Source organism: Typopeltis vanoorti, chromosome 19 (assembly GCF_054136105.1).
Source record: "Typopeltis vanoorti isolate ZY-2024b chromosome 19, IOZ_Tvanoo_1.0, whole genome shotgun sequence".
Taxonomy (NCBI): domain Eukaryota; kingdom Metazoa; phylum Arthropoda; class Arachnida; order Uropygi; family Thelyphonidae; genus Typopeltis; species Typopeltis vanoorti.
The window spans coordinates 45,110,625-45,136,408 of record NC_143567.1 but is presented as its reverse complement, the minus strand read 5'-3'; the positions used below and the strand labels follow the sequence as shown (position 1 = coordinate 45,136,408).

The 25,784-nt window shown below is 34.1% G+C and overlaps 1 protein-coding gene across 5 annotated transcripts in view; it reads left to right on the top strand.

The window, feature by feature from the left end:
• LOC150096055 (uncharacterized) overlaps window positions 1-25,784 on the top strand; it is a 366,639-nt gene that overhangs the window by 120,016 nt on the left and 220,839 nt on the right. For all 5 annotated transcript variants that reach the window (XM_090408865.1, XM_090408866.1, XM_090408868.1 and 2 more), the window contains exon 3: window positions 6,115-6,342. In XM_090408865.1, the coding sequence (XP_090264991.1) occupies window positions 6,115-6,342 (228 nt within the window). The remainder of the gene's footprint in view (window positions 1-6,114; window positions 6,343-25,784) is intronic.

Genomic DNA, 25,784 nt, shown 5'->3' with positions numbered 1-25,784 from the left:
CTATAGCATTAGTGGATTAACTGTTGCTGAGTGACCTTTGTGTCCCCTCCCCCTGTCTTTACGTCTATTGTATTGCCTAGAATTTCATTTACTGTCCTAAGTTATTTGACCTTTCTTGCCTCTAAAATGATTTATTGTGTCTCTTCCCAAAAATTGAAACCAATTTCACATATACGAAAAAAAAATCAATCCTGAAATGCCCACTGATCAGCTTTTGCAATGAATCTATTTAGTGATAGTGAATTTGGTGTATTTTATTCTACAAATCAGTGCACCAGAAGAGATGCACTGATTGTTCTTCCACTTTACCTATAATAATTGAATAATTTTTTTTCGAATTTTAAAATTTTCAAATGTTTGCTTTGAAAATATTATGTGAAATATTTATATTTTTAAATAATATTTATTGAAATAAATATGTCCTTTTTCTTTCGTTTCTAGCGAAATAGCATTATATGGATCATCACATTTCAGATTTAGAAACGATTTTTTGTTATTCATAAAGACAAAATAAAAAGAAAATGTTAAAATGCTAAATTGCCTTACTCGGTTTCCGATTGTGTCTTTTTGGTATCAAAAATTTATATCCAATGATATTTTAGCAGTGATTCTTCCCCTTCGTCATTTATTTATTTATTTGTATTATGCATATTACGATAATATCTAGTGCATAACCTCGTAGATATGTTAAAAATATAATGTGAAAAACATCATATACGGAATGATTCAACATTTTTGCTCATTTTGAAGATTTTCTAATGCTTCCCCCCCCTCCTTATTCTCTCCTGGAACTGAATTGCATAACTACTCTAAATTTCTATACAGGTTTGAAAGCTTTTCTAGACAGCATTCAAAATCAATTACTTAATTTTACCATTTTGACAAAAGATATACGGCAATCAGATTGTATCGTGAAGCTTCTAAATCTGTTCTATTTATTTGCAGTCTAAAACCAGCTGTTCTACTGTCCGCTGAAATTATGTGACATTTTAGAAATAATATGCTATATTTTCACCATGCAAAATTGTTTATATGCATACCACACAAAAGAAAGTTCAGTAATATTATTTGTGTTTGTTTTTCTTTTAAAAAAATCTAAATATTACTTCTTCTGCTGCTGGAAGCTATTTCTGAAATAATCTACGTCTTATAAATACTTGGTAATTCTACAAATCAGTGCACCTGAAGAGTTGCACTGATTGATCTTTCACTTTACGTATAATAATTGAATATTTTTTTTTCGAATTTCAGAATTTTCAAATGTTTGCTTTGAAAATATTATGTCAAATATTTATATTTTTAAACAATATTTATTGAAATAAATATGTCCCTTTTCTTTCGTTTCTAGCGAAATAGCATTATATGGATCATCACATTTCAGTTTTAGAAACGATTTTTTGTTATTCATAAAGACAAAATAAAAAAAAAATGTTAAAATGCTACATTGCATTACTCGGTTTCCGATTGTGTCTTTTTGGTATCAAAAATTTATATCCAATGATATTTTAGCAGTGATTCTTCGCCTTCGTCATTTATTTATTTATTTGTATTATGCATATTACGATAATATCTAGTGCACATCCTGGTAGATATGTTGAAAATATAATGTGAAAAATATCATATACGGAATGATTCAAAATCCTTTTTCATTTTGAAGATTTTCTAATGCTTTCCCCCCTCATTACCCCCCCCCCCCCTTTTTTTTTTTTTTTTTTCATTTTGAAGATTTTCTAATGCTTTCCCCCCCTCATTATCCTCTCCTAGAACTCACAGGTTTGAAAGCTTTTCTAGACAGCATTCAAAATCAATTACTTTATTTTACCATTTTGACAAAAGATATACGGCAATCAGATTGTATTGTGAAACTTCTAATTCTGTTCTATTTATTTGCAATCTAAAACCAGCTGTTCTACTGCCCGCTGAAATTATGTAAAATTTTAGAAATAATATGCTATATTTTCACCATGCAAAATTGTTTATATGCATACCACACAAAAAAAAGTTCAGTAGAATTATTTGTGTTTGTTTTTCTTTTAAAAAAAACTAAATATTACTTCTTCTGCTGCTGGAAGCTATTTCTGAAATAATCTACGTCTTCTAAATACTTGGTAATATCCTCTTAGCTGGAGTAAAAGTTGAAGGCTTATTACTCTCAGTGCTATTGAGAAGAAAGGGGATAACACTAAAGTGCCCCAGGCTGTTAGTGCAGAATATGTCAAGAATGTCTTGTTTCCTTTTCGATTGTTGATTACCTATATTCTAACAGAAATACTGATATTTCGTTTACATGCTTATACATTATTTATGCCAAAATAATTGCTTAATTTATAATGATCAGTTTCACTTTTATTATCAAAAATTAGAAATTAAATCATACAATTATCTAGAAAAAGAGGATTTGAATTATTTTCAAAGAAAAGGTGCATATGCGTTTCATAATCTTCTTTTTTTTGGGGGGGGGGGGATATAGACCTAAGCAATCTGCGGATATTTCAGATAATTTATTTCATAAATCGTTCGCAAGACAGCTGTTACAAACGTAAATCACTTGGGGAACATACCCATTCATTTTAGTGTAAAATAGTAGCAAAGGTTCAGTTACTTTAGATATCTAATCTAGAAGAAAATGTTATGTCTGCTGAGATTAGAATCATACGTGAATAATTTTTCTGACATGATTTCTCTATTCGTTATAATGTAACCAATTTCCAGATTTTTTTCCCTCCTGCAGACTTCATGTTATATGCAGTGATTTCTTCTTTGAACTATAAGAAAAAAAATCAGATAACAGGAGAAAAATATGTAGTATTTTCTTTTCCACTGGCTGAATTTACAATGTTCTTTCTTTGTGTTTTGAAGAGAAAGTGCAAATGACTTTTTTCTTACTATTTTTGCCATTATAACATCTCATATAATTATAAGAGTGACATTTTACCGTTTTTCTCCCACACGAGAAACAGAAATAAGGTGGTAATAATATTGTTGATTTTGCCAAACCTCATTGTAGCAGAAATTTTTATTACAAAACTTTGTAATATATATATATATATATATATATCTCCGAAACAAGAAATTTGGAACCCATATCACATCAATGTTGAGTGTTGGCAAGGTGAAAATGTTCCCGTTATTATTTATATATTTCATTTATTAACTAGGGGGGGCTATGCCCAACCCCTCGTGTTCCGGTATGGTAGACCAGTTCTCCTTCAATTGTGATAACTCGAAAGGGGGTTCAGCCCCTGAATTCTGATGACTCGAATTTTGAAGACTCGACACTCAGGGTAGCCCCTGAGTTTCAAAACGTTTCGATAAACATGACATAAAAAAACTTATCATTTTATATATATATAGGGTAGATTTTATTTCATTATTTTTTATTGTTTTGATGAAATACTTTACCTGGAATACTCCTTCCAGTTTCTTTGTGTCATAAAAAGAACTTAAAAATTAGCCTTCAAGATGAAAAAGAAACAGTGCATTCGGGTATCCCTCCATCAATATTTGTAGTCCTGAAAAGGACTGTTTTGATGGCCTTGAAAACAAACATTTTTTATTTCATACTGTTCAGAATTTAAAATTATTGAACAGCGTGGAACACCTTGAAGCAAGGGTAAACACACAAAGCAGTTTTACACTCATGGCACCAGATTTTTGTTTCCTTTCTGATATTTTTTTTATTACATACATAATATTTGCGTGGAGGTTTTTTTTTTTATTAGCCGTTGGTGGTAGATTTTCGGGATAATGGTTGGAGTTAGCAGCGTTCAACCTCAGATGTCTGGCAGGATTTCCTGTTTATCTGCTTGCTGAAGAAGGTGCATGTGCATGCAGCAATGCTTTCGCAATTTCTATTCTGTATTCTAGATATGTTATGGTAGACAAACATTTTTTCTTGTACAGGAGGAAACTGTTCCAAATAACAAAATCCAAACACTTCAAAATTCAAATAACATGCCCAAACACTTTTTTGTAATATTTTTTATGTTGTTTCCTCATTACAAAGTAGAATGATAGCTGCTGATCGCACCTGTCGACTCAACCCATAGTGTCGTTGTATGCACACACAGCAATAGGTTTTACTTTCTTCAAACCATGCTTCTCCACGGATTCCGCTGATGGATTGTGCAGAGAAGATAGCAGAAAAACATCTCTTTTGTCTTTCCAACGTAGTGCAAAGACTTTACCTCGCTGATAAGTTAGGATTTCCCCCTTCGATAGCTTTCCTGAAGCCAGATCTCGAGGCATATCCCGCCTTTTTGCATTTACAGTACCATAACTATCTGTAAGATGCTGTAAAAGCAAATCAGCGAGTTCAGGACACATATATAGTAATTATCCATTATAATGCAGTAACCTTTCTCCAGTAAAGGGTCTAGTAACTGCATTACTGCACGCATCGACAAGGGGAGATCCGAATATTTATCGTGCTCGATTACAGTTTGCTTTCCCGTATAAGGTTTGAAATCCCAAAGATATCCACTTTCCGATTCGCAAAGCATAAAAAATTTTACTCCATACTTCGCTTTCTTTTTGGGAATATACTGCTAACATTTCAGTCCACCTTTGAATGGCATAAGGCTTTCATCGATACTCAAGTCTCTCTCAGGAATGTAGAGTGATCTACATTTTCATCAGAAAATCATAAATTTTGTTGAGGACTGGGGAAGGATGTGTTGCCTGATCGTATTCCTCATTATTCTGAAAATGCAAATACTTCATGATGAGACTGAATTGTTTTTCAGTCATAACATCACGAAACATTGGCGTGTTCAGAATCCAGTCTGTAGACCAATACATTTCGAGAGCGGGCTTTCGAAATGTATTTCGAAACTTCGGGTTTTTCACTTTCTTTATTCTGTTATTGCATTTGAAGGATGACAGTGATTTTAAATATTAATTTCACCTATATCCGAATATCATATAATTTCCTGATTTATAATAATCAGGAAATATGTATATTGTCTGATTTATAATTTGCTAATTTATAATAATCACTCAGTATCGAAAAATTAAAGTTATGTGGAACAATTACTAGAGAAAAATACCGAATTAAATTAAAACTGTACCTATGTTTCATAACAGTTTTCGGGTGTGTGATAGTAATGCAACGGGGGGGGGGGGGTTTAAACTATCAGAGGCGAAATAAAGTTCAATTCTATTGTAAAAATATGGAAATGAAATTTCACATTTGATATACATATTTTGAATGATAAAAATAAGCAAATGTATCGCTTACTTTAAAAATTGGGGAATAAAATATCTGAATTATGCAGAAAATATAAATTTAAATCATAACTGTTAATTTCATTTTGTAATGACCAATTATACAAGGAAACCAAGAAAGTGAAAGTACAGATTACTATACAACATGAAGAAAAAATTTAGTAATATGATTAAAGAATTTCATGTTATTCTCTATAAAGCAAAGTTGCTCAAGTGTGTCCTAAAGGAAATCTGTTAAGTATTATTCGATTTCGATGGTTTTGTACAAAAATAAAATTAATATAACCTGGAACGTCGGCAGCCAGTTTTCTTTTCTTTTTTTAAAAGAATATTCCAAATAATTATCGTGAATTAATTTCTTCGAGAACAAAGAAAAATCTTTTGTCTAGTAGCGATTAGAAAAAAATTAGCGCAAAAAAATAAAAAATTAAATTGGTTAAGTGAGAAATTATGCAAGACCTTCATTTTGTCCAGAAATTAAAACTGTATTGTACAATAAAAAGAGAAAAAAAATATAAATTATTTCTCTATTTTTAGTTTATCATATATAACTAAAATCCAGTTCACCAGCATGGAACAAGAAAGTACGTTTCTTGTTATAGGCAACTGAGAGGCAGCTACGAACGGGAGATAATCCGATTAACCTTTCTCTTCAGCGTGAGGGTTTATCACACCTTCTAATGGACATGACAGTCAAATTGCACTTCTTATCCAGGTTCTTTAAACAGGTGGGCTGAATCTTATCCAGATTTAGTTGGACGTCTATAGACGTCCTAGCCGGTAGGAAGGTTAATTGAGCAATTAATGATCTCTTATCAGTAGTGTTGCCTTCCTAAGATATTCTTATTGTATAACTTTGCTATTGTAACATTTGCCTTTTTTATGTAGATATGTATTGGTTTGCTCATGGTGCTACTGAACCTTCCAAAGAACATGTTCAAGAAAAGAAAAATTTAGTCACAGATAAACATAAAATGGAAGATTTAGTAAATGAAATGGAGATCTGTCCTTTAAATGAAGAGGTTGTAAGGCCAAATGATGTAAATATAGAAAATCTACAACTTGCTGTCCATAAAAATCAAGATCTAGATGGATCAGGCTCTTCCTTGTACATAGGTATGTCATGATGTATAGATTTTTTATTTTTGCACTATTCTACATATAATGACATTCAAATAAAAATTCTTCAAATTTTTCTAATTTTGCTCATATCATGTAGAATAATTTGCAAAAAAAAAAAAAAGTACTGTATTACTTTTAGTTATATTGTCTGCTTAACTGCATTGCAACACAGTTAATGCTTGATAAATTCCATACATTATATCCTTCGTAGTGAATTCATAGAAATCATATGCTGTTCCACCACCTACACCCTAAATTATTTCTGTGGAACAAATAAAAGTATCTTCAAAAGTATGATATTCATTGAGGGCAACTATGATTTTTGAGTATTAAATTATGCAGGCTCCTCCAGACAGTCAAAATTGCAGACATCCACTGAAGATGTACTCACAACATCCACTGGTAGCTCATTCCACACAGTTTGAGAACACCCTGGTCCTCATGTACGTGTAAACACACCTCTGCTTAAGTATAAAGAGCTAATAAGCTTCATTTCGGCAATGAAAACATTACTTAAATTAAGGGGATATTAAATCCCACATAGTTTTAAAACCGAATAAGAAACTCAAAGATCGGAATCAGAGAGTTTCTTGCCGAATATAGTAAACTATAAAGTATCGGCGACACTAGTGTTAGCCAATGCAAGTGATCCTAGTACGTAGTACAATACCGGGGCAACTCGTTGCAAAGGTGGGGGAAAGTTCAGATCGCTATTCTTAGGTATTTTCCATAATGTCGCTAGTGTCGCCGATACTTTATAGTTTACTATATTCGGCAAGAAACTCTCTGATTCTGATCTTTGAGTTTCTTATTCGGTTTTAACACCTCTGCTTGGTTTCCAGGGATGATCACAAGTTTTCTTTTGATAACTGAGCTGTAATATTTTACTTGTATTTATACCATAAGATATTTTTACCAACTTGCATGTTTCTATCATTTCTCCTCCATTTATCTATTTATTACTCAGACTTTAAAGACTGCATTCCTTTTGTTCTTGATATGCACAACACCTCTGCTCTCATCTCCATGTTACAAGTCTATTTTGTTGCATGTCCATTTCTTTCACTTTACGTAACAGTCTCCACTGCGGAATCACATCAAATGCCTTGGCCAAATCGAGGAGTATTGTGGTATGTCCATTTCACCTTATCCAGCTCGGTTACTGTTATAAAATGAGAGCAAATTGCTACATTTAGACCTACCTTTAAAAAAGTAATCCTGTCCTCTGTAAATAATTGTAACCTGTGGATGCAGATCCTAATTATAGGATCTGCATCCACATTTCCAGACACTTTAATGACCACTCCAGAGATACTGTCTAAAATTGGTTGCTACTATCCTATCTCCACTCTTGTATAATGAAATTAGTTTCATGTTTAGACAGGTTTGAATAACAAAGTTGGGGGGAACTGCTAATTCGCTTCTGCAAACTTTCACCATGCCTGCTGATGTCATCTATTCCCACTACTATAATCAAGCTCTACCAATAGCTTTATTACTTTCAACTTGTTCACCTCTTTTCATCTAGTTTCATATCTGTATCTAGATAAGTATCACATTAGTTAATATAGAAGATAGGAAAGAACTCTAGCTGATTGCACTCTGGAGATGCACTCTGCTTACTACTTCCTTCAGCCATTCTTTGACTATTTCCAGTGCTCTGCTGATTCTTCTACCATGCAGTTTTTTAAGCCAGTGCACAAAAAAAGAAAAAGAAATGTTTTCTTTGGCACCCTATTGTAAAATTAAACAATCCTTATGGAATCACAGTTCATTAATTTGAATTTGTATCTTTGGTAAGACAAGCAACAAATATACCACATAAGAGAAAATTGGTTTCATTGGATGAGGTTCTTTGGTCATTTTTATAGTTATTTGGGGGATGTTCAGCTTGTTTATGAAGGGGAAAAAAGGTGGTGAACTTTTCCTGCTTTTTTGTCGTCATCAGTGTGCAACAAACAGTACAAAAAAATTTTTGGATATCTGATGTGGAGATAAACAGATTCTTGACATCCTTCTGAAGGTAGAGAGAAGTAAGACACACTTTTCTGAGAATCAGTTTTTGCCTGTTTTGGTTTTGACGTCATTCAGGATAAATGCATGTGACTCATGGGAATCGGTTCCTAAACAAGCCTTGAATGTTCTGTCATGGTCAGTCATTTGATGACAGTGACTTCTAGTTTATGTGCCTTAGCAATATTTTTTCTTCATATTTTGAATCATGATTTTTTTTTGGTTTCTGTATGCAGAGGTTCTAATGTTGTCAGTTGAGAATCTCTTCTTTAAAGAGGTTTTCAGAAAGAGACTGGAAATCTCCTACACATCTTCTGATGTCACATAAGGCTGAGATTTGCTTATTTAACATCTGGGATAAGCTGTGTAACTTCTGGTTTATTTTTATTATTCAGTGGGTTCAAACTCTATTTCTAAATCAGGAAACAAATATTTTCTATTCCAATGACAATGATTTCTGAATCACATTCACTATTCTTAGTCAGCGTTATCTTATAGTATTTCTGATGTTTGACTTAGAATTGGAAGAATATAAGTAGGCATGATACTAAAAATTAAAGAACAGATAACTTACATTAAGTAATTTTAATTATGAAATTTTCACCTATATATCTAAGGTATCTTTACTACAACTTAAAATGGAATGACATAATATATCAATACAATTAATAGAAAAATTCGATAATGTGTCACAATAACTTTAGCAAGGTAAGCAGTTGATCACCCAATTCCTAATTAAAAAAAAATCAGTACTTTTTTTGATCTGCTCACCTTTTTCCTATTTCCCGTAATAAAGTTAAACTTAGGTCATCAGCTCTAATTGAAGTTTAAACAATGTAGTAATATTTCACAAGTTTCCATAAAACATTCATGGTGGAAATTTTGTTCTTATTCCACAGAATTCTGTGCATACAGATTATTTTTCATGATACTTGATATCAGATTTACGTTGCAGATCAAGGAATCTATTAAATGTCTGGACAACAAAATGGACTTGTCTTTTGTTGACGAGAGAGAGAGATGTAAATTTTTTTGACGGAACAAAATGCCACAAAAAGTATTTCAAATTTTCACAAAACATTTAGATATTTCTTTAACATAGAGAAGTGGAATATACGTAACTATTCCTATTTCTTAGGCAGAAGAAATAGAAATCCTGTAACTGTTGAAAGTTTTCTTAATAAAGACTTCACCAAAACCGTTTGTCAAGAAAGTTGAAAGAATATGTTAAAGAATTTTTGTGGCTCCCACCCATGAAAGGTTTTATGTAAATCTGTGGCACATTTGTATCATCAGTGGGCTGAGGACTTGTTTTCTCTTTTTTTTATTACTTTTTTGTATATTTTATTTATTTTATTGGGTTTGCAAATAAGTTCGTTTGGTTTATGCATTAGTACAAGTTTATGCCGCTTTGCCTGTTGCTATTGTTGCACGACATTTCACATAACCTTTCAGCGAATTTTCGTTCGGCCTACTTCAATTGTGTGTGACATATTTTTAGAAATGGAAGGAAATAACTTACGTTACTGGCATATTTTGCTTTTTTTATTTCAAAAAAGGCAAATCAGCTGCGGAAGCCCATAAAAATATGCAGCATATACAGGGACGGTGCCTTAACAGAACGCATATCCAAAAAGTGGTTTGCCAAATTCCGTTCTGGAGATTTCGACCTCAGTGATGCGCCTCGTGCCGGTTGCCCGACCGAGGTTGATTCGAGTGTTGTGAAGGATATCATCGACAAAATTCCGTCGCAAACAGTGCGGAAGATTGCTGCAGTACCATATCCCATACAAGCATTGAAAACTATTTGCACAAGCTGGGATATGTTTCAAAACTCGATGTTTGGGTACTGCGTGAATTGACTGAGACCAATATGACTGCTCGCATATCCATGTGATTCGCTGTGACGTTGTCAAGAAAATGACCCATTTTTGAAGCGGATGATTACAGGAGATGAAAAATGGGTCGTGTACGATAACATGGTACGTAAAAGATCATGGGGGCATAAGAGCGAACCGCCGCAAACAACCTCGAAAGCTGGATTGCACCTAAAGAAGATCATGCTCTCTGTGTGGTGGGATTATAAAGGTGTTGTCCACTACGAGGTGTTACTGTCAGGCAGAATGATTGATTCAGCTGTCTATTGCTCACACGGTTAACACGACTGGCCCGTGCAATTAGCACAAAACGTCCTGAATTGGCAAATTGAAAAGGAGTTGTCTTTCACCACGACAACGCCAAATCCCACACATCGTTAACAACCCAGAGTAAATTGTTACGTCTTGGCTGAGATGTTTTGCCGCATCCTCAGTATTCACCAGACCCCTGGTATCTTCCGATTACCACTTATTCCAATAATTGCAGAATTCTCTGAACGGGAAACCCTTTGCTAATGAGGAGGCTGTCAAAAGACACCTGGATCAGTTTTTCGCTAGTAAACTAAATCTCAGGAGTTTCATGAACGTGGCATAATGAAGTTGGTGGACAGATGTCAAGAGGTCATTGATAAAGAGGGTCAACATATAACTGACTAGTATGTATTATATATATATTAAATAAAATGTGTTTCATTCCATTCTGAAAAACTAAACGAACTTATTTGCCAACCCAATACATAATCTGGAAACTGCTCTGGAGACCAAACATGGAACTTTTTTTCAAGCCACAACTCCAATGAGCAGGACAGTGGTCTCACACTAGGTGATGAAATTCATCTCCCACCTAAAGGCAATCATAAACATCCATGCCCACGGATTTGGACCTACAGCCTGTAGGTTGGAAAGTAGCTGTACTAACTACTTGGTTAATCAGATTGGCAATCTGAACATATTGCAAAAATTTTAAAGCCTCTCAACATTTATGTGAATTTTGTCTTATCAGGAAAATCTCCAACTTCTCTCTTCATCAAAAGATGAGCACTAGACCTCTTGCTCTTTTAGCCTATCTTATTTTGGGCAGTCTGGAAAATCTGTCTTTGGCTATTGTGAGGAACATAAATTTTGTATAACTTATCATGAACCTGAACAATCTCTACACACAAAGACCAGTGGAATAAAACATAAGTCCTACATAAGAGCAAATTTCTTATTTAATGTCTTTAAGGAAACTTGTGAAACATTACTACATTGTTCAATCTGTCAAACTTTTCTAATTTTTTAAAATTAGGAATTGATTGTTTTTTTTAACCTTAAAAGCTTATTGTGATACTTCATAGAATATTTCTGTTAATTGTATATTATATTGTTCCATTTCGTAGTTGTACTGAAGATGCCTTAGATACATAGGCAAAAATTGTATAATTAATATTACTTTAATGAATGTTATCCATTCTTTAATTTTTGTATCATTTCTGATGTTACAACTTTTCCAGAATTCTTTTAATATCAGCTTACCTTCTCCATTGGTCTCCACAAAACATTGTTTGAACTCAAGTTTATGCTTTTTCTTAAAGTTTGTGATGACATGCTGATCCATTGACTGAATTTCTGAGGACAAAAACTTTCAATTCTCCAGGATTCACTTTGAATCTTAGAGAAGACTCTTAGTCTAAGCTATGAGTTAATACATTATCAATAAATGAGAGTCTTTTATTTTTTACTCTACTGCTGGAGTAAAATAATTCACAAACTTATGGTGAAAATTTTTGTGATTCACCCATATCTTTGGATTGTGATTCTTAAATATCACCTGCATTCTCAGATTTTCAGGATGAATAATGAGCAGCTTCAGATAAGATTCATTTTGAAGTCTCCTGAGGCATTTGAATCTCAACATCAGTTAGACAGTCCTTCAATATCTTGGTCCTAGTAGCTTCTTTTATTCAGCCTTTCTAATGTATGTTCTTTTGGGATATCTTTTTCTAGAAGAGATCAGTTTTATCAAAATTGGACTCTTGGGAAGGCAAATAATGTTGTTAGATGCAATTCTGTGTGATTCACAATGCTTATAATTGGTATGATCCCAGTTCTATTCATAAAATGTCTGAATCACACGTAACTTGCTTTAAATTTGGATGACAAACTAGAAAAGACACTGTTATTGTTTTCTTTTTCTGTAGTGAACTGGATTCTAGGGTGTTGGCTGTTGAGGTAGAGTAGGAAAGGTCTAATGTGCCTGAACCACCATGTGGCTAAAATGAAGAACACATCATTGGTGTATCTTAATCAGATTGAAGGTTTGAGAATGACAGCATCCAAAATGTCCATATAAAAAAATTGGCTAGAGGAGGAGAGCTTATGTATGCATCCTAAGTGACGTAACCGGCATGAATGGCAAAATTGAAGTAATCAGTGATGTCAGGGAAAAGTTTTAAAGTGTCAGAAGTGGATGTATTGGTGAATAAAGAAGTGATATCAAAACTAACTATGATGTCAGTACTATTTAAAACTAAATTTCGGATTAAGTGTTGACAGAATTTTTTTTATTATTTTTTTTATATATAAAATGAAGTATGGCAAGTAAAGGGAAGGAGTTAAAGATTTAGCTGTTTGTCTAATTTAAGGGAAGTGAGTCAGTAGTATATACTGCAAGATGGAAAAGGTCATTGGATTTATGAATTTTAGACATGTATAAATCTTTTTAATATTTTGGTGGGAATTAGCAGGATCATAACGGAGAGATTTGAAAGCATTGCAGTCTCGGAACAAGACACAATTTTCATTTGTGTTAATCATTATTGGGGACTGCAGCAGCATTGGGTGTAATAGTTGTTTTATTTTTGTCTTTGTGTAATTAAAGGAATATGTAGAGTAGAATGTCAGTTGGAGCAATTTCTTTTAGGTGGTCAAGTTTGCTTAAGGACGTTAGGTTTTTTTTGTCAACTCCGTTGTTGATTGTGGTTGAGAAAAAAAGATCTACATAGGTTGTCATATTTTTTACTTCACTAGAAAAATAAAATAACAATAGTCTGTTATTTTCTAGACTCTCTAATCACATCTTCCTAACAGCACTGTTTCATTCTCTGTTTACAGGAAATCTACTCACACAGGTGTATATATATATATAGACTTTTCCATCACCTCTCTTCCCTTTATTGACTGATGTCATAGTCTTAGTTGCTTTGGCTGTAAATAGAAATTAACCAACCAATCTCCCATTGATGTGATATTATTAAAACCCCTTGTTAACAGAGCCTCCAGCTTCTGTTTCAACCAGTCTTCTTTCACAGCTGAACTTCATTATTCACCATTATTTCCTGTCCATTGGCTATAATGCCAAGAAGATCTAGAATAGTTGTTTCTCGCATCCTTTTCAACATACAGATTACTCATGCTATCCTGTATCATGGGCACTTCAGAAAAAAATAGCCAGAACTTTAAAGAAATATAATCTTTAATTAAAAGAAACATGTATTAACCGCACTGAAAATTATTTAATTGTAAATATTTCATCCAAGTATCTTAGGACATCATCAGTACAGTAGTTTAAAACAATATTAGGAATAACATACAGTTAGGGCACATGATTACAGTATTCCTATTATTGTTTTAAACTACTGTACTGATGATGTCCTAAGATACTTGGATGAAATATTTACAATTAAATAATTTTCACTGTGGTTAATACGTGTTTCGTTATTTAAAAAAAAACATATAATTTTTGCATTGTTTTCAAACATCATAGGAAGTGCCCTTATCCATTCTTCTTTCCACATTCTGTTCCAAGGTTCTTTGTTCTTGCAACTTATCATATTATGGAAAACTGGAAGGAAGCTGGGGGGGGGGTGCACGCATCTGTCTTGAACACAAGAAATACATCTACCGCCAAGACTATGTTTAGTTTTAACTGATGCTTTGGATAGATACCTTGCATAGAATCAAATGATAGGTCAAAAACTGCTATTGCTTCACTACAACAAATACAAAATTGAAAGACTTTTTTGGAGTCAGCAGTAGATTTTAAAAAAAATCTAAATAAATATGATTGTCTTAAACTTTCCAGGAACATTAATTCTTAGATCTCATGACCTACAGCCAAGGTTAGCTATTTTTTATTTTGTATGATACAATGGCCATGAGCCCCTTTTATGAGGAGGTATGGAACTATCCCCCCCCATTTTATATGGGCTCAGGACTGGCATAGCCAACGAATCTGGCCTATGGCTGGGTCTTAAGTATTCTTGATTGTAATCAAGAATACTTAATGGATGGGGAAGTTTTAGAGATTTCAGGAGATTAGAGATCTTATTGATGGGGGATAGAAAGCACCTTTTATATTTTGTTGATGCAATATCCTTTCTATTTTATTTGTGACTGATTGTTTATAGGAAAAAATCGGTGTTCCTCTAAAGTCTTGGTTTCATGTTTATCTGACTATCTTGGGGGTTAGTGTAGAATTCTGTTGACTAATGTTCTCTTGTAACCATTCTTTGGCAGGATGGAGCTGAGATAATCTGTTTTTTTCTTTTATCTATATAAGTGGAAATTCTGTAAGCTCTATGACATAGGGAATGAATAATGTCTATTTTCTGTAGTGGATGTGGTGTGTAAGTAATGTCTGGTGTGTTCGTTGGTTTCCTATAAACTGAGAAATTTAGAATGTATCCAAATGGTAAAGAAACACAACCCATTGCTAATATTCTGTTCAAAATATTCCTCTTGGAATTTAAAGAAAGTGCTACTGATGCAATGTTTAAAGAGATCTACGGAGCTTGGAGGAAAGAGGTCATGTAGTAGTCGTATGGTAGCATCTATTGTCATGTTTTGGTGCATTCTATGAAATTTCTTGTATTCTGTATAAAAGAGATTGTTTTTCCTTGTTGTTTGGGCTTAGCAGGTTTGCTTGCTATTTGGATAGCAACAAGGCCAGAGAATATCTTGCATTAGCAGTAGGTGTCAGTTGCAAGCCCTGTCTATGCACCTTAGGGACCCCATATATTCTTGGAACCAGGGGATGTTTTGATTAAAGATGATTTTTAGTGTCTTCAGACAAGTTCAGCATGTTTCTTTTATCAAATTACAGGTAACCAGTGGTGAGCTATAAGGGGCTTGCGGGGACCCTTTGCTAAATTTTTCTCATATTTGCGAGCCCCTTGTTCATCTTGTTTAATAATCTTGTAGAACTAGAAAATACCACCGTGGAATGTATACATGTGCTACTATTATTGCTATTAAATTCATATGGATTTTCTGATAACTATATAAAAAATCATTTCATTGCATCATTTCATTTGGCATTGCGCTCATCGTTTACACTTATCATTAGACGATTCGATAAAAAAACATTAAAGAAATAAATCATTTTGAAATATTTATTGGATAAATTATATGCTTTTTATCATCAATCACCAAAAAATCAATGAGAATTAAATAAGATTGCAAAAACTTTGGTATCGAAATTTTAAAGATCGACCATGTGTTTGGACCACGATGGGCAGCTTGCAGTTTACGAACGGCTCTTGCTTTGTGGAGAAATTACCCAGCTTTATGCAAGCATTTTGCATTGAATGATAAATATAAGGACTTTTTAAACCGACTTCTCAATTTGGAATTTTTAAAAGATCTAGCATTAATGATTGATATCCTACAGCAATTATCATATCTGTTAGAAACTCTACAGAGTCGCAATAAAAGTATCATAAGGGCTAAGTTAGGCTTTATTTTTGCTAGACGATGCGAGCCCTTTGTTAAAATTTCCATGGCTCACCACTGCAGTAACCCTTGTGACCCTTGTATAACGCGGTACTTATACAACCAGTTTCGATATAACGCAGTCTACAAATTGTAGTAACCCTTGTTCAGTGCGGTACTTACACAACATGGTTTTGATGTAACACCGTTTACAAATTGTAGTAACCCTTTATTATTTCATATATTTTTCACTGAGCGACTTTAAAATCAAATTTTATCTTTGTTATATTTGTGTCTACCCGTATCACACATGTAGTTATAAGTAGTGAATTTATATTACATGTATGTCAATTGTTTGCCATATAAAGTGTTTATTGTTGAAAATTTCAACAATAACAGTTGTTTATTGTTGAAATCTTCGTTTTCTGCTAGGAAAGCGGATTAAAAATCATATGTGTTAATATTATGTAATGCTTTTTTATGTAAAAATTTAATTTTTATAGTAATGACCACTTTTGAGGGCTTTTGCGATATGGTTGAAAACAAAATTAATTAATTGATGGGGAGGAACTCGTATAGTTAATAGGTGACGTCGAACCAAATGGCGGGGAAAGTTCTGCCGAAGACTGATTGCAATGAATCCATTAAAGAATTCAGTTTAAAGAAATTAGCAGAAGAATTGGACTTGGCAAAAAAGTTAGGAAGTTATTTACGAATGATGATCCCTTAGTGGAGCACTCCAGAAAATTCACGAGACAATTGGATATTTGTTTAGCTCCACATTATGAACTTAACTAATAAACCAGCCGAAATATGCAATGAGAATTATACAAATGATGTCCAAGAGATTTCAAGTGATGAAGAAGTCCTGCCATTCGAAAATAAAGAACATCTACGAAATGTTATTTTTGAAGACGGTGATGATGATTAAAATATGCACTTTATTTTATTTTGCCTAAAACATTTATGCATTATGCGCAATTAAGTTTACGTAAAATTTGTAATTTTATAAGTTTATACTATGTATTTGTTTCATAGTTTATGTTTTCTTAACTTACATGAATTACCTAAATTAAATAAAAAATATTTTTTGTTGGGTATGTCGTTGTTTATATAATTAAAAAAAAAAACCGATTTCGGAACATAGTCTTACTTTTTCTATGTGGTTTGAGTCTCGCATAACGCGATGTATATAACAATGCATTTCTGTGGATCCTAACATCCGCATTATACGAGGGTCACCTGTAATTGATCTTATTATGGAAATAACCTGTCAGGTTGAGATTCAGTTTTTCATAGGTGTTTGTATTATTCAGTAGTGATTGCATTTTTCTGTTTTCTACCGAATTTAAGAAGCTGTTGAGTTGCTTTTGTCAGCTTTCAGTGTAACTATTTTTTATAGCCAATCATTCCATCTTTAATGTTGTTACTAGGTGGTTTTGTTTGTAGAAGTACAGAGACTGGATGTGAAGAAAATCTGCAATATTTCTAAGAACTGTTTGAAGGCTTCTATTTTTCTACATTGGCCATGATGATCTGAAACAAGAATTTTTATGAGACTAGTAGAGTAGTGGGTAAAAAATTAGTATTATATCTGATCTCAATAGTTCTTATGGAATAATACTGGCAAAAAAAAAAAAAAATTGTTCTCTCTCTTTACAGAAGCTTATGAATGCATTGTCCATTGCTTACCTGTAAGAACTGAGGAAAAAGCAAACCAGAAACTTAGAATAAAAACATGTTTTTGGCCACTTCAGTTCTTCAGTAAAGAAATTGGCCTTATTATCAACAAATCTACTACCTTGCAATGGTAATCCCACAGAGGTTCGGCACTTATTCTAAGGGATATAGATACATGAAACCCTGACCCCTGCCTATGCTTGCTTACTGTTAGATAATTTCCTCCACTTTGATCTTTTAATGCCTGTTAGCTGAGACTATCCAGGGTTACTAATAGGTACTCTGCTGTGAAGGAACAGACAGTGGATTTGTTTGCTGCAGAATGACCAGACTCTGCTGAATACAAAAATGCACTCACTATTGTAATGTCATGAACATCAGTTCTATCAGCATTTTAGAATTCTGAGGTTAACTCTAGTTAGGAATTGCATGTGGTGCATTCTCTTTTAGTTTTCTCAATACCTGAAACTCTGTTTTTAGGCCCAGTTATTATTATTTTTTTTTTTCTGAGTGTCCTGCCCAAAAAAGGTTGAAAAACTATAGAATACTTTAATTTTATGCTTTAGCTGGGGTAAAAGCTAAATAATCTGGGGACTCTGAGAGTGAACATTTTCAAAGCAGAATAAGTCTCATAGCAGGTAATCAAAAAAGTTGCATGAAATTCTCCATGTCTTTGGCTTAAAAGTATTATTAATGTGTATATTCCATAACCCTCTAAATTTCAGTTTAAACAACAGCCATGAAATTCGTGGTTTTGGTCAGACAAAGAGAAAATAGATTACATTCATGGAGTTGGGAGAAGGGGTAAACCTACCAAAATCTTTCACATTCACTTTGCAAATATATGTTGTATTAGTTTCGATGGAAATGTTCATTTCCATTAAAGTACTTTTCCTAATAAATTTTCCTAACTCAGTTTTCTGCTTCTTCATGCATTGCTCCCACATTTTATATAGGTATACACAGTGTGTCCATTAAGTAATGAGATTGATTTTTTACAGGACACCCCTTGGAATAAAAGTAACAAATGTGTTTATAATTTTGACTGCTAGAGTGTTGTAATTGCAGGTGCAACTTTCAAGTTTGTTGATGCAGCAGTTTTTGTGTAGCAACCGCTGAAGTAAGAGTATGTATTGAGTGGAGAATGTCAGAAGTTGTCATTGGAGCAAAGAGTTGTGATAAAAGTTTACTGTAAATTATAAACTGCTACAGAAATGTACCAAGACCTTAAAAAAAAAAAAAAGAGTTTATGGCAATGACTGTCTGAGCCATGCACAAATGTTCTGTTGGTTTTCAATGTTTAAAGAGAGGAGGAGTCCCTGGAGGATGAACTACACTGTGGGTGGCCAGTTTCTGAAATTGTTACCCATGACAGACGAATAATCACTAGGCATACTTGCTGTATGGTGTGGTGTCAGTAAGGAAATAGCCAAATTAATCTTAGAAAGAGATTTGTACAAGAGGAAGATTTCTTCAAGGTTTATGCTGCAAACATTGACACACAAACAGAGAGAGAGCAATGGGTTGCATGTTATCAAAATTTCATCCATGCAGTTGATCAAGATCATGATGTGTTGCAAAGACTTGTCAGTGATGATGAAAGTTAGCATTTTCAATTTGATCTGGAAATGAAATGCCAGAGCATGAAATGGTGTGGAACGCCTTCTCCTGGTAGAAGAATGTCAGGTTGCAAAAATCGTGTGTCAAGACAATGGTCATCCCCCCCCCCCCCCCCCCCCCCCCGATGTTGCTGGAATTATCCATCACAAATTATTTCTTAAGGGCACCACAGTGAATGGTCGGTATTATTTAGGATTAATGCAATGTATGTACGCCCGCATGCGACGTGTCAGGAAAGAATTGTTCCACAACAACAGTTGGTTTCTGTTTGACGACAATGCACCTGTGTAGCAGTTTCTAGCTTCGAAGTGAAGGAGGTCCCCATTCAGGACTTCCACTGTGCTTGAACACTTGTATGACAAATGTAAACATTATGTGGAATTGTAGGGAAATTATTTTGAATCTGTGTAATTGACAATTCCAAATATAGTTCTTTGTTTTGGGCACATTGTATATATATCAGTTCCATGTGTGAGGTGGCATAACCTGTAACATATTAGCTGTGTAGAGTGTGGACATGAGTTGGGAAGATGAACTTATTATTTTTCTGAAAAGCTTCAGGTTGTACTTATTAGAACACTCCATAGGGAAGGCTGATTCAGAGAACAGAGGCAATTGGAATACAAGAGGAAGAGAAGAAGCAGATTTGGTAAGTTTGCAATTGGACTGCTGTCAAAGGATGCTGGGTAGCTGCTATTCGAATTTTAACAGACCTGTGCAGAGGAATAATGGATGCCAGTTCATTGGAGGCATAGATGGAAATACCTGCAGATGAAACAGCTGAAAGATCGTCTTTGAGATAGTGGTAGAATTGAGAAAAATTCAAGATATTGAATTTTTTTTTTTTGAATTGGGTTTTTCCTCCCACATAAAAAATCGGCCATGAGAACGCAGACAATATATGCTACTGGTGGTGGGTGGTAGATGGTGGCACTGTGTGTTGATATTAATAATAATAATAGTTTTTTTGCAGTGGCTACATTGCATAATTCAGAGGGCCTGGTTAGAAAGTCAAATTCTAGATTATTGGAGTAGAGCTCTCATTGTTCTCCTCTATTTAAAAAAAAGGAGGTGGGAATAAAGCTGAATGTGAGAATTAGAGAGGGATTTCTCTACTAAATAAAATTTTTATGCCACATTACTTGAAAAAAGTTTGAGAAAAATTGTGAGAGAGAAATTGGTTGAAGTAGATTCAGGCCAAATAGAGGTCAGAATCAGATTTTCAATTTTTGCCAAATAGTTGAGAAATCATGGGAATATAACAAGGATCTGTATTTAAGTTTGTAGATCTGGAAAAGGCATATGACAAGGATGCCCAGGGAAAAGCTTTTCAAAACACTACAGTTATATGGGATAAATGGAACATTATATAAGGCAATACATGGTCATTAAGTTGTGAGACTTAATTAGAAGTGAAGTGAAGGAAATACAGGAAGATTGTTTGATGTAAAACCAGGTGTAAGACAAGGATGCACATTCTCCACTCTTACTCATCATCTATATGGATCATATTATGTAAGAAAGTGGCATTAAACCTGATATTAGAATTGGAGATATCAAACTTAGTTCTTTTCTTTATGCAGATGATTTACTCCTAAACACATTCATTGCAGGTTTCAGTATTCTGTAACTAAATTGAATAACAGCTGTAACAAATTTGGTATGAAAATCAGCAATAAAATAAAAAGACCAAAACAAGCTGCATTCTGAATGGAGAGCCAGTAGAACAGGTACAATATTTCAGCTATTTATGCACAATCTTAGTGAAGATGGCAAATTAAATTTGGAAGTGGGCAACAAATTTAATACTGGAAACCTGCAATGAATGTGTTTAGGAGTAAATCATCTGCATAAAGAAAAGAACTAAGTTTGATATCTCCAATTCTAATATCAGGTTTAATGCCACTTTCTTACATAATATGATCCATATAGATGATGAGTAAGAGTGGAGAATGTGCATCCTTGTCTTACACCTGGTTTTACATCAAACAATCTTCCTGTATTTCCTTCATACCAGCTTTGCCAACAGAATAGGCAAAGCTGGTATGGTTAGGCCAGTGTTCAGTATATTTAAATGGAATAAGAGAGAAATTAACTAAAACAGTAAACTAGCAGTATATAGAATAGTGTTCGAACCAATTTTAAGTTGGAGATCTAAGAGTTGGGTTAGAAATTGGACACTTGATCAAAGATTAGAGACCACAGATATAAGAGTTCTGAGAAATATTAGAGGAGTGAACAGATGACATCAATAGCATACTCATATTAAAAATTAAATCATTAGGAAGGAACTTAATATTGTTTGCACTCAAGAATGTATGAGCAGGGCTAATCTAAGATGGTTTAGTCACTTAATAGAATTGGAGAGGAAAGTTTAGTAAAACTGGTGTTTGATGCCAGATGGCAAGAAAAAGAACCAGAGAAAAACCAAGATCTAGGTAGATTGATCCAGTCGGAAGTGCTTTAGAAGCACGAAATGTTAGATATGACAAGTAATAGACTAATTTGGAGGAAAATTGTTGATAATAGATAATTAATGATGTAAACTTAATCAGGTAGTGCTGTCATAGTAGCCTAAACATCCCTTGAGGGTTGTTTATAGCAGAAAATTGATGATAATATGGTTATTGGCATACTTGGTATGGTTTTGGAAATGATTTGCTGTGGTCATATATGCAGGAGTTAAAGATGAATGATGTTATGAGGGGGGGTCAAGTTTAGCTTTAGGTTCTGTAACTGTGGTACAGTGGAGGTGGGGAAGGTTGAATGAAAGTACTAGTGAATACAAGGTGCACTCAATGGCCTTTGTAAGGGACCAGAAGACAAACTGTTATTTGAAAAGGAGATAAATTATGTTGGAGGTCCACCTTACCGTCCATTATGGATCAAATACGCATCCACATGCGCTTCATATCCATCATATATTTCAATGTAATATCAATGGTATTACAATTTTAATAAGCACTTCGTATCCATGATAACTTGAACATCTATAGACGTCTTGGCCAGTAGCGTGGTTAATGGAATATTATCAGCACTGAGAAAGGTTAAAACTAATTTTAATGCTTCCAATATTTCGTCTCAGTTATGGAAACATCTTCAGGGATTACAAATAACTTTTTGTAACACACGCAACTCGTGGCCCAGACACATTAAACTCCTTCCTTAGTCATCTCAATAGCCTACATCCAGGAATCCGGTTTACGATGGAAAAGGAAAATAACAATAGCTTACCCTTCCTCGACACCTTAGTAACGCACCTTCCTAATGGTAATCTTTCTTTCTCTGTATATATAGAAAACCTAGTCATACAGATACATTCACAAACTCTACCATCACCACCCCTCTCAACAATATGGCATTATTAAAACTCTAACCAATAGAGCCAACAATCTTTGTTCCAGTGAAACTGCCCTTTCAACTGAACTTAAACACATACACAACACCTTCCTTTCCAATGGCTACAGTGATTATAGAATTAAAAAAATAATCAATTCCCTCCCCATTCCCTGACCACCTCTTCAGAAGGACTTCAGAAATGCCATCAGCATACCTTACATCTGTGGCATCAGAAAAAATAGCCAGGTCGTTAAAAAAAAAGTACAACCTCCATACAGCATTTTAAGCCCCACAATAAACTTACTATCCTTATCCGTTATAGAGAGAGAGGAGGGAGCTGAGACAGCTCCCTCCTCTTTCTCTCTCTCAGTGCCTGGAGTATATAGAGTACCTTGTGAATGTAAGCTGGCTTACTGCAGACAAACAGGCAGATCACCAACCATCCGGTTAGAAGAACACAAGTCATACATTTGCAATCATGATTATGGTCAATCTGCCCTTGCAGACTTTGTTTTGGATAGATTCAGCCTACAGGATCTCCATAAAGGAAAAAAACACCATAGTAAATTCAAACAAGAAAGACTGTTTTTTGAATCTGCATCTACACTCAGGAATCAACCTAATTTAAACAAATATACGGTTGTATAAAACTTCCCAAAATTTGGGAAACATTAATTATCAGCGATCCCTCTTTACATCCTAAGCCATCTGCAAATGCCCATAGAGGGTGCACCACCTAGATAGGACTTTAGTTTCTCTTGTTTGTTTTACTTATTGTTGTATTGCATTTGTGTGTGTTGTTACAAAAAGTTATTTGTAATCCCTGAAGATGTCTCTGTGACTGAAACAAAATATTGGAAGCATTAAAATTAGTTTTAATCCTTTCTCAGTGCTGATAATATTCCATTAAATTCGCAACATGAATTCTTCACAGCACTTAAGCCTCAACACACGAAAAGGAGATTACTTTATGGCTGTTGTGTAGGAATATCTGGATGAGAGAGCAAAACAAATGCAAAGCAACCATCAACAAAACCAAAGTTCGATTTGGATTTGTTGATGGTGGTTTTGTATTTTTTGTGCTTCAGCATAGGCTGAGTATGAAGCTGGGATTTTTGTCACATATCACCTGTAATATGCAGAATTTATCCCCCCCCCCCTTGATACACACACATACACACATACTCGTTGATTCTTTTTATCTCGGAATCAACATAGGTGTTAGCTCTTGATATACCATGTTGGGGTGCTTTCAAGTTAGAATCTCTTTGTTGATGTTCTCTGCTAAAAATCTTTGCATCATTCTATCAAATTTACTTGGTGCTATACCAACCATTCTGAACTTTTTGATTACCTTTCTTTGAATGTTAGCTTTCTCCATTCCAATTTTGCTTATAGTGAACTCGTCTCTCTCTCTCTTGGTGATTATGTTTCCAATTCCAAATGTACTGATCATTAAGATAGAGATGGCCAGCCATTTGCTGTCATCAGTGATTTTATGCAAATTGTTCATATGCCTACCAGATAATCCTAACCACTCTCCACACACTCTTGATTTCATCCTAGTGACTTCTACTGTGAGAAGTTCTTTGTCTTCGACAATTCAGACTACTACAATCTAGTTTTGATTTCTTCTCCCATAGAGTGAAACTCACACAGCCAATCTCATCCATATGTCAAGTAGGATGATCCTTTACTGTTTTCAATCTTCTGATCCAAACATATGCACTGAACTCATCATTTAAACAGTTCTTATTGGTATGAAAAATTCATTTCACTTTAAACTACTCATCTCTTTGTAAGGCTTGGTGAAGCCAAAGCTGTACAAGAAAAGAATGAAGCATTTTGTAAATTGGCTTCCATCAGAATCTGTTTATACTAAAGCTTGAGATAGTTGCAATTAAATTATCAACACATCGAAAAACTGATTTTGAAACAGCCAAAGAAATTTGCAACTTGCACTTCTTTTGCAGCATTATTCACAAAAAAGCCAATCTCCTGGCATTTTTACTTTTCTTCTCATTCTTGTATTGACAGTCTTGGTAAATGTCCTCATGTATTTTCCCTCCTCCTTTTTTTTTTCCCCCAGAAAGAAATCAAGGACTTTGTCCAAAACTGAATATCAAAAAAAAAAAAAAGTCTCCTAATCTTGAAAATTATCATTCTGAAGTTTATGCTCCAGATTTGTTTCCTGTTCTCTTGGTATCTATCCTGCACTGTGATAAATAATCCATGTTCAATCTATACTTAAAAATTCTCACATTTGTGAAACAACTGCTCAGTTTCTCAAGCTTCTTTCTCAAGTTTTTTCTTCATTGCATTCAGCTTGTACTCTTTCTGGAAACTTCAGCTAAATTCCACCTCTCCAAACAAACAAAAACCTCCCTCCTTAGTCACTATTTTCATGCCACCAGCTTGTTTATAATCAAGAGCACACAAAATGTTTATCCACATTAAGTTGATGTTTCATAATTTGTTTGCTCAGTAAATCTTCAGTTCTAATCACTCTTTCATGCTAATTGTTATTTATATTTGTTCTAGTTGCAGCTGTTCAGGTGCAATACATCCATGGGGAAGTTGGTACAAAAATAGGTCATTTATGTCCAGATAGATAGTGGTTAATACCTCATGAGAGTATTAACCACCACTATCCCCTTTCTCTTTCTAGTCTAGCTTGCTGGATATCAAAACTTGCAGGTCAGATCTTAATCACTGTTAGGAAAAGCTATTAAATTGATTTGATTTACAAGCTCTTGCGAACTTATTTAGTTTCATTAAAGTTTTTATTTTCTAGTAGAATTGTTTATTGGGAACAATTGAAATTGCTGTATGTAATTAAAAAAAAAAAGTAATTATGAAATACTGGTCTGTTGGCTGAGTGATATCTACTCTCCATCTAACAGGTGCCTAAGGACAATTGCAAATATCCATGCTCATGGCAGATTCAAACCTGGGCATGGATGTTTGTGATTGTCCTTTGGTGGGAGATGAATTTCATTTTCTGGTGCAAGATGACCACTATCTATTTATTGGAGGCCTGAAGTGACTTAAAAATTTCATATTTGGTCTCTGGAGCTGGGTTTCCACATTATGTGAAAACAAATAAAAATACAAAAAGAAAAAAAAAATAATAAAATAGAAAAAACATCCTTAGCCCATTGGAAATTATTGGAAACAAATCATGTATTTTAGAAAAGGGGGGGATGGAATTAGTAT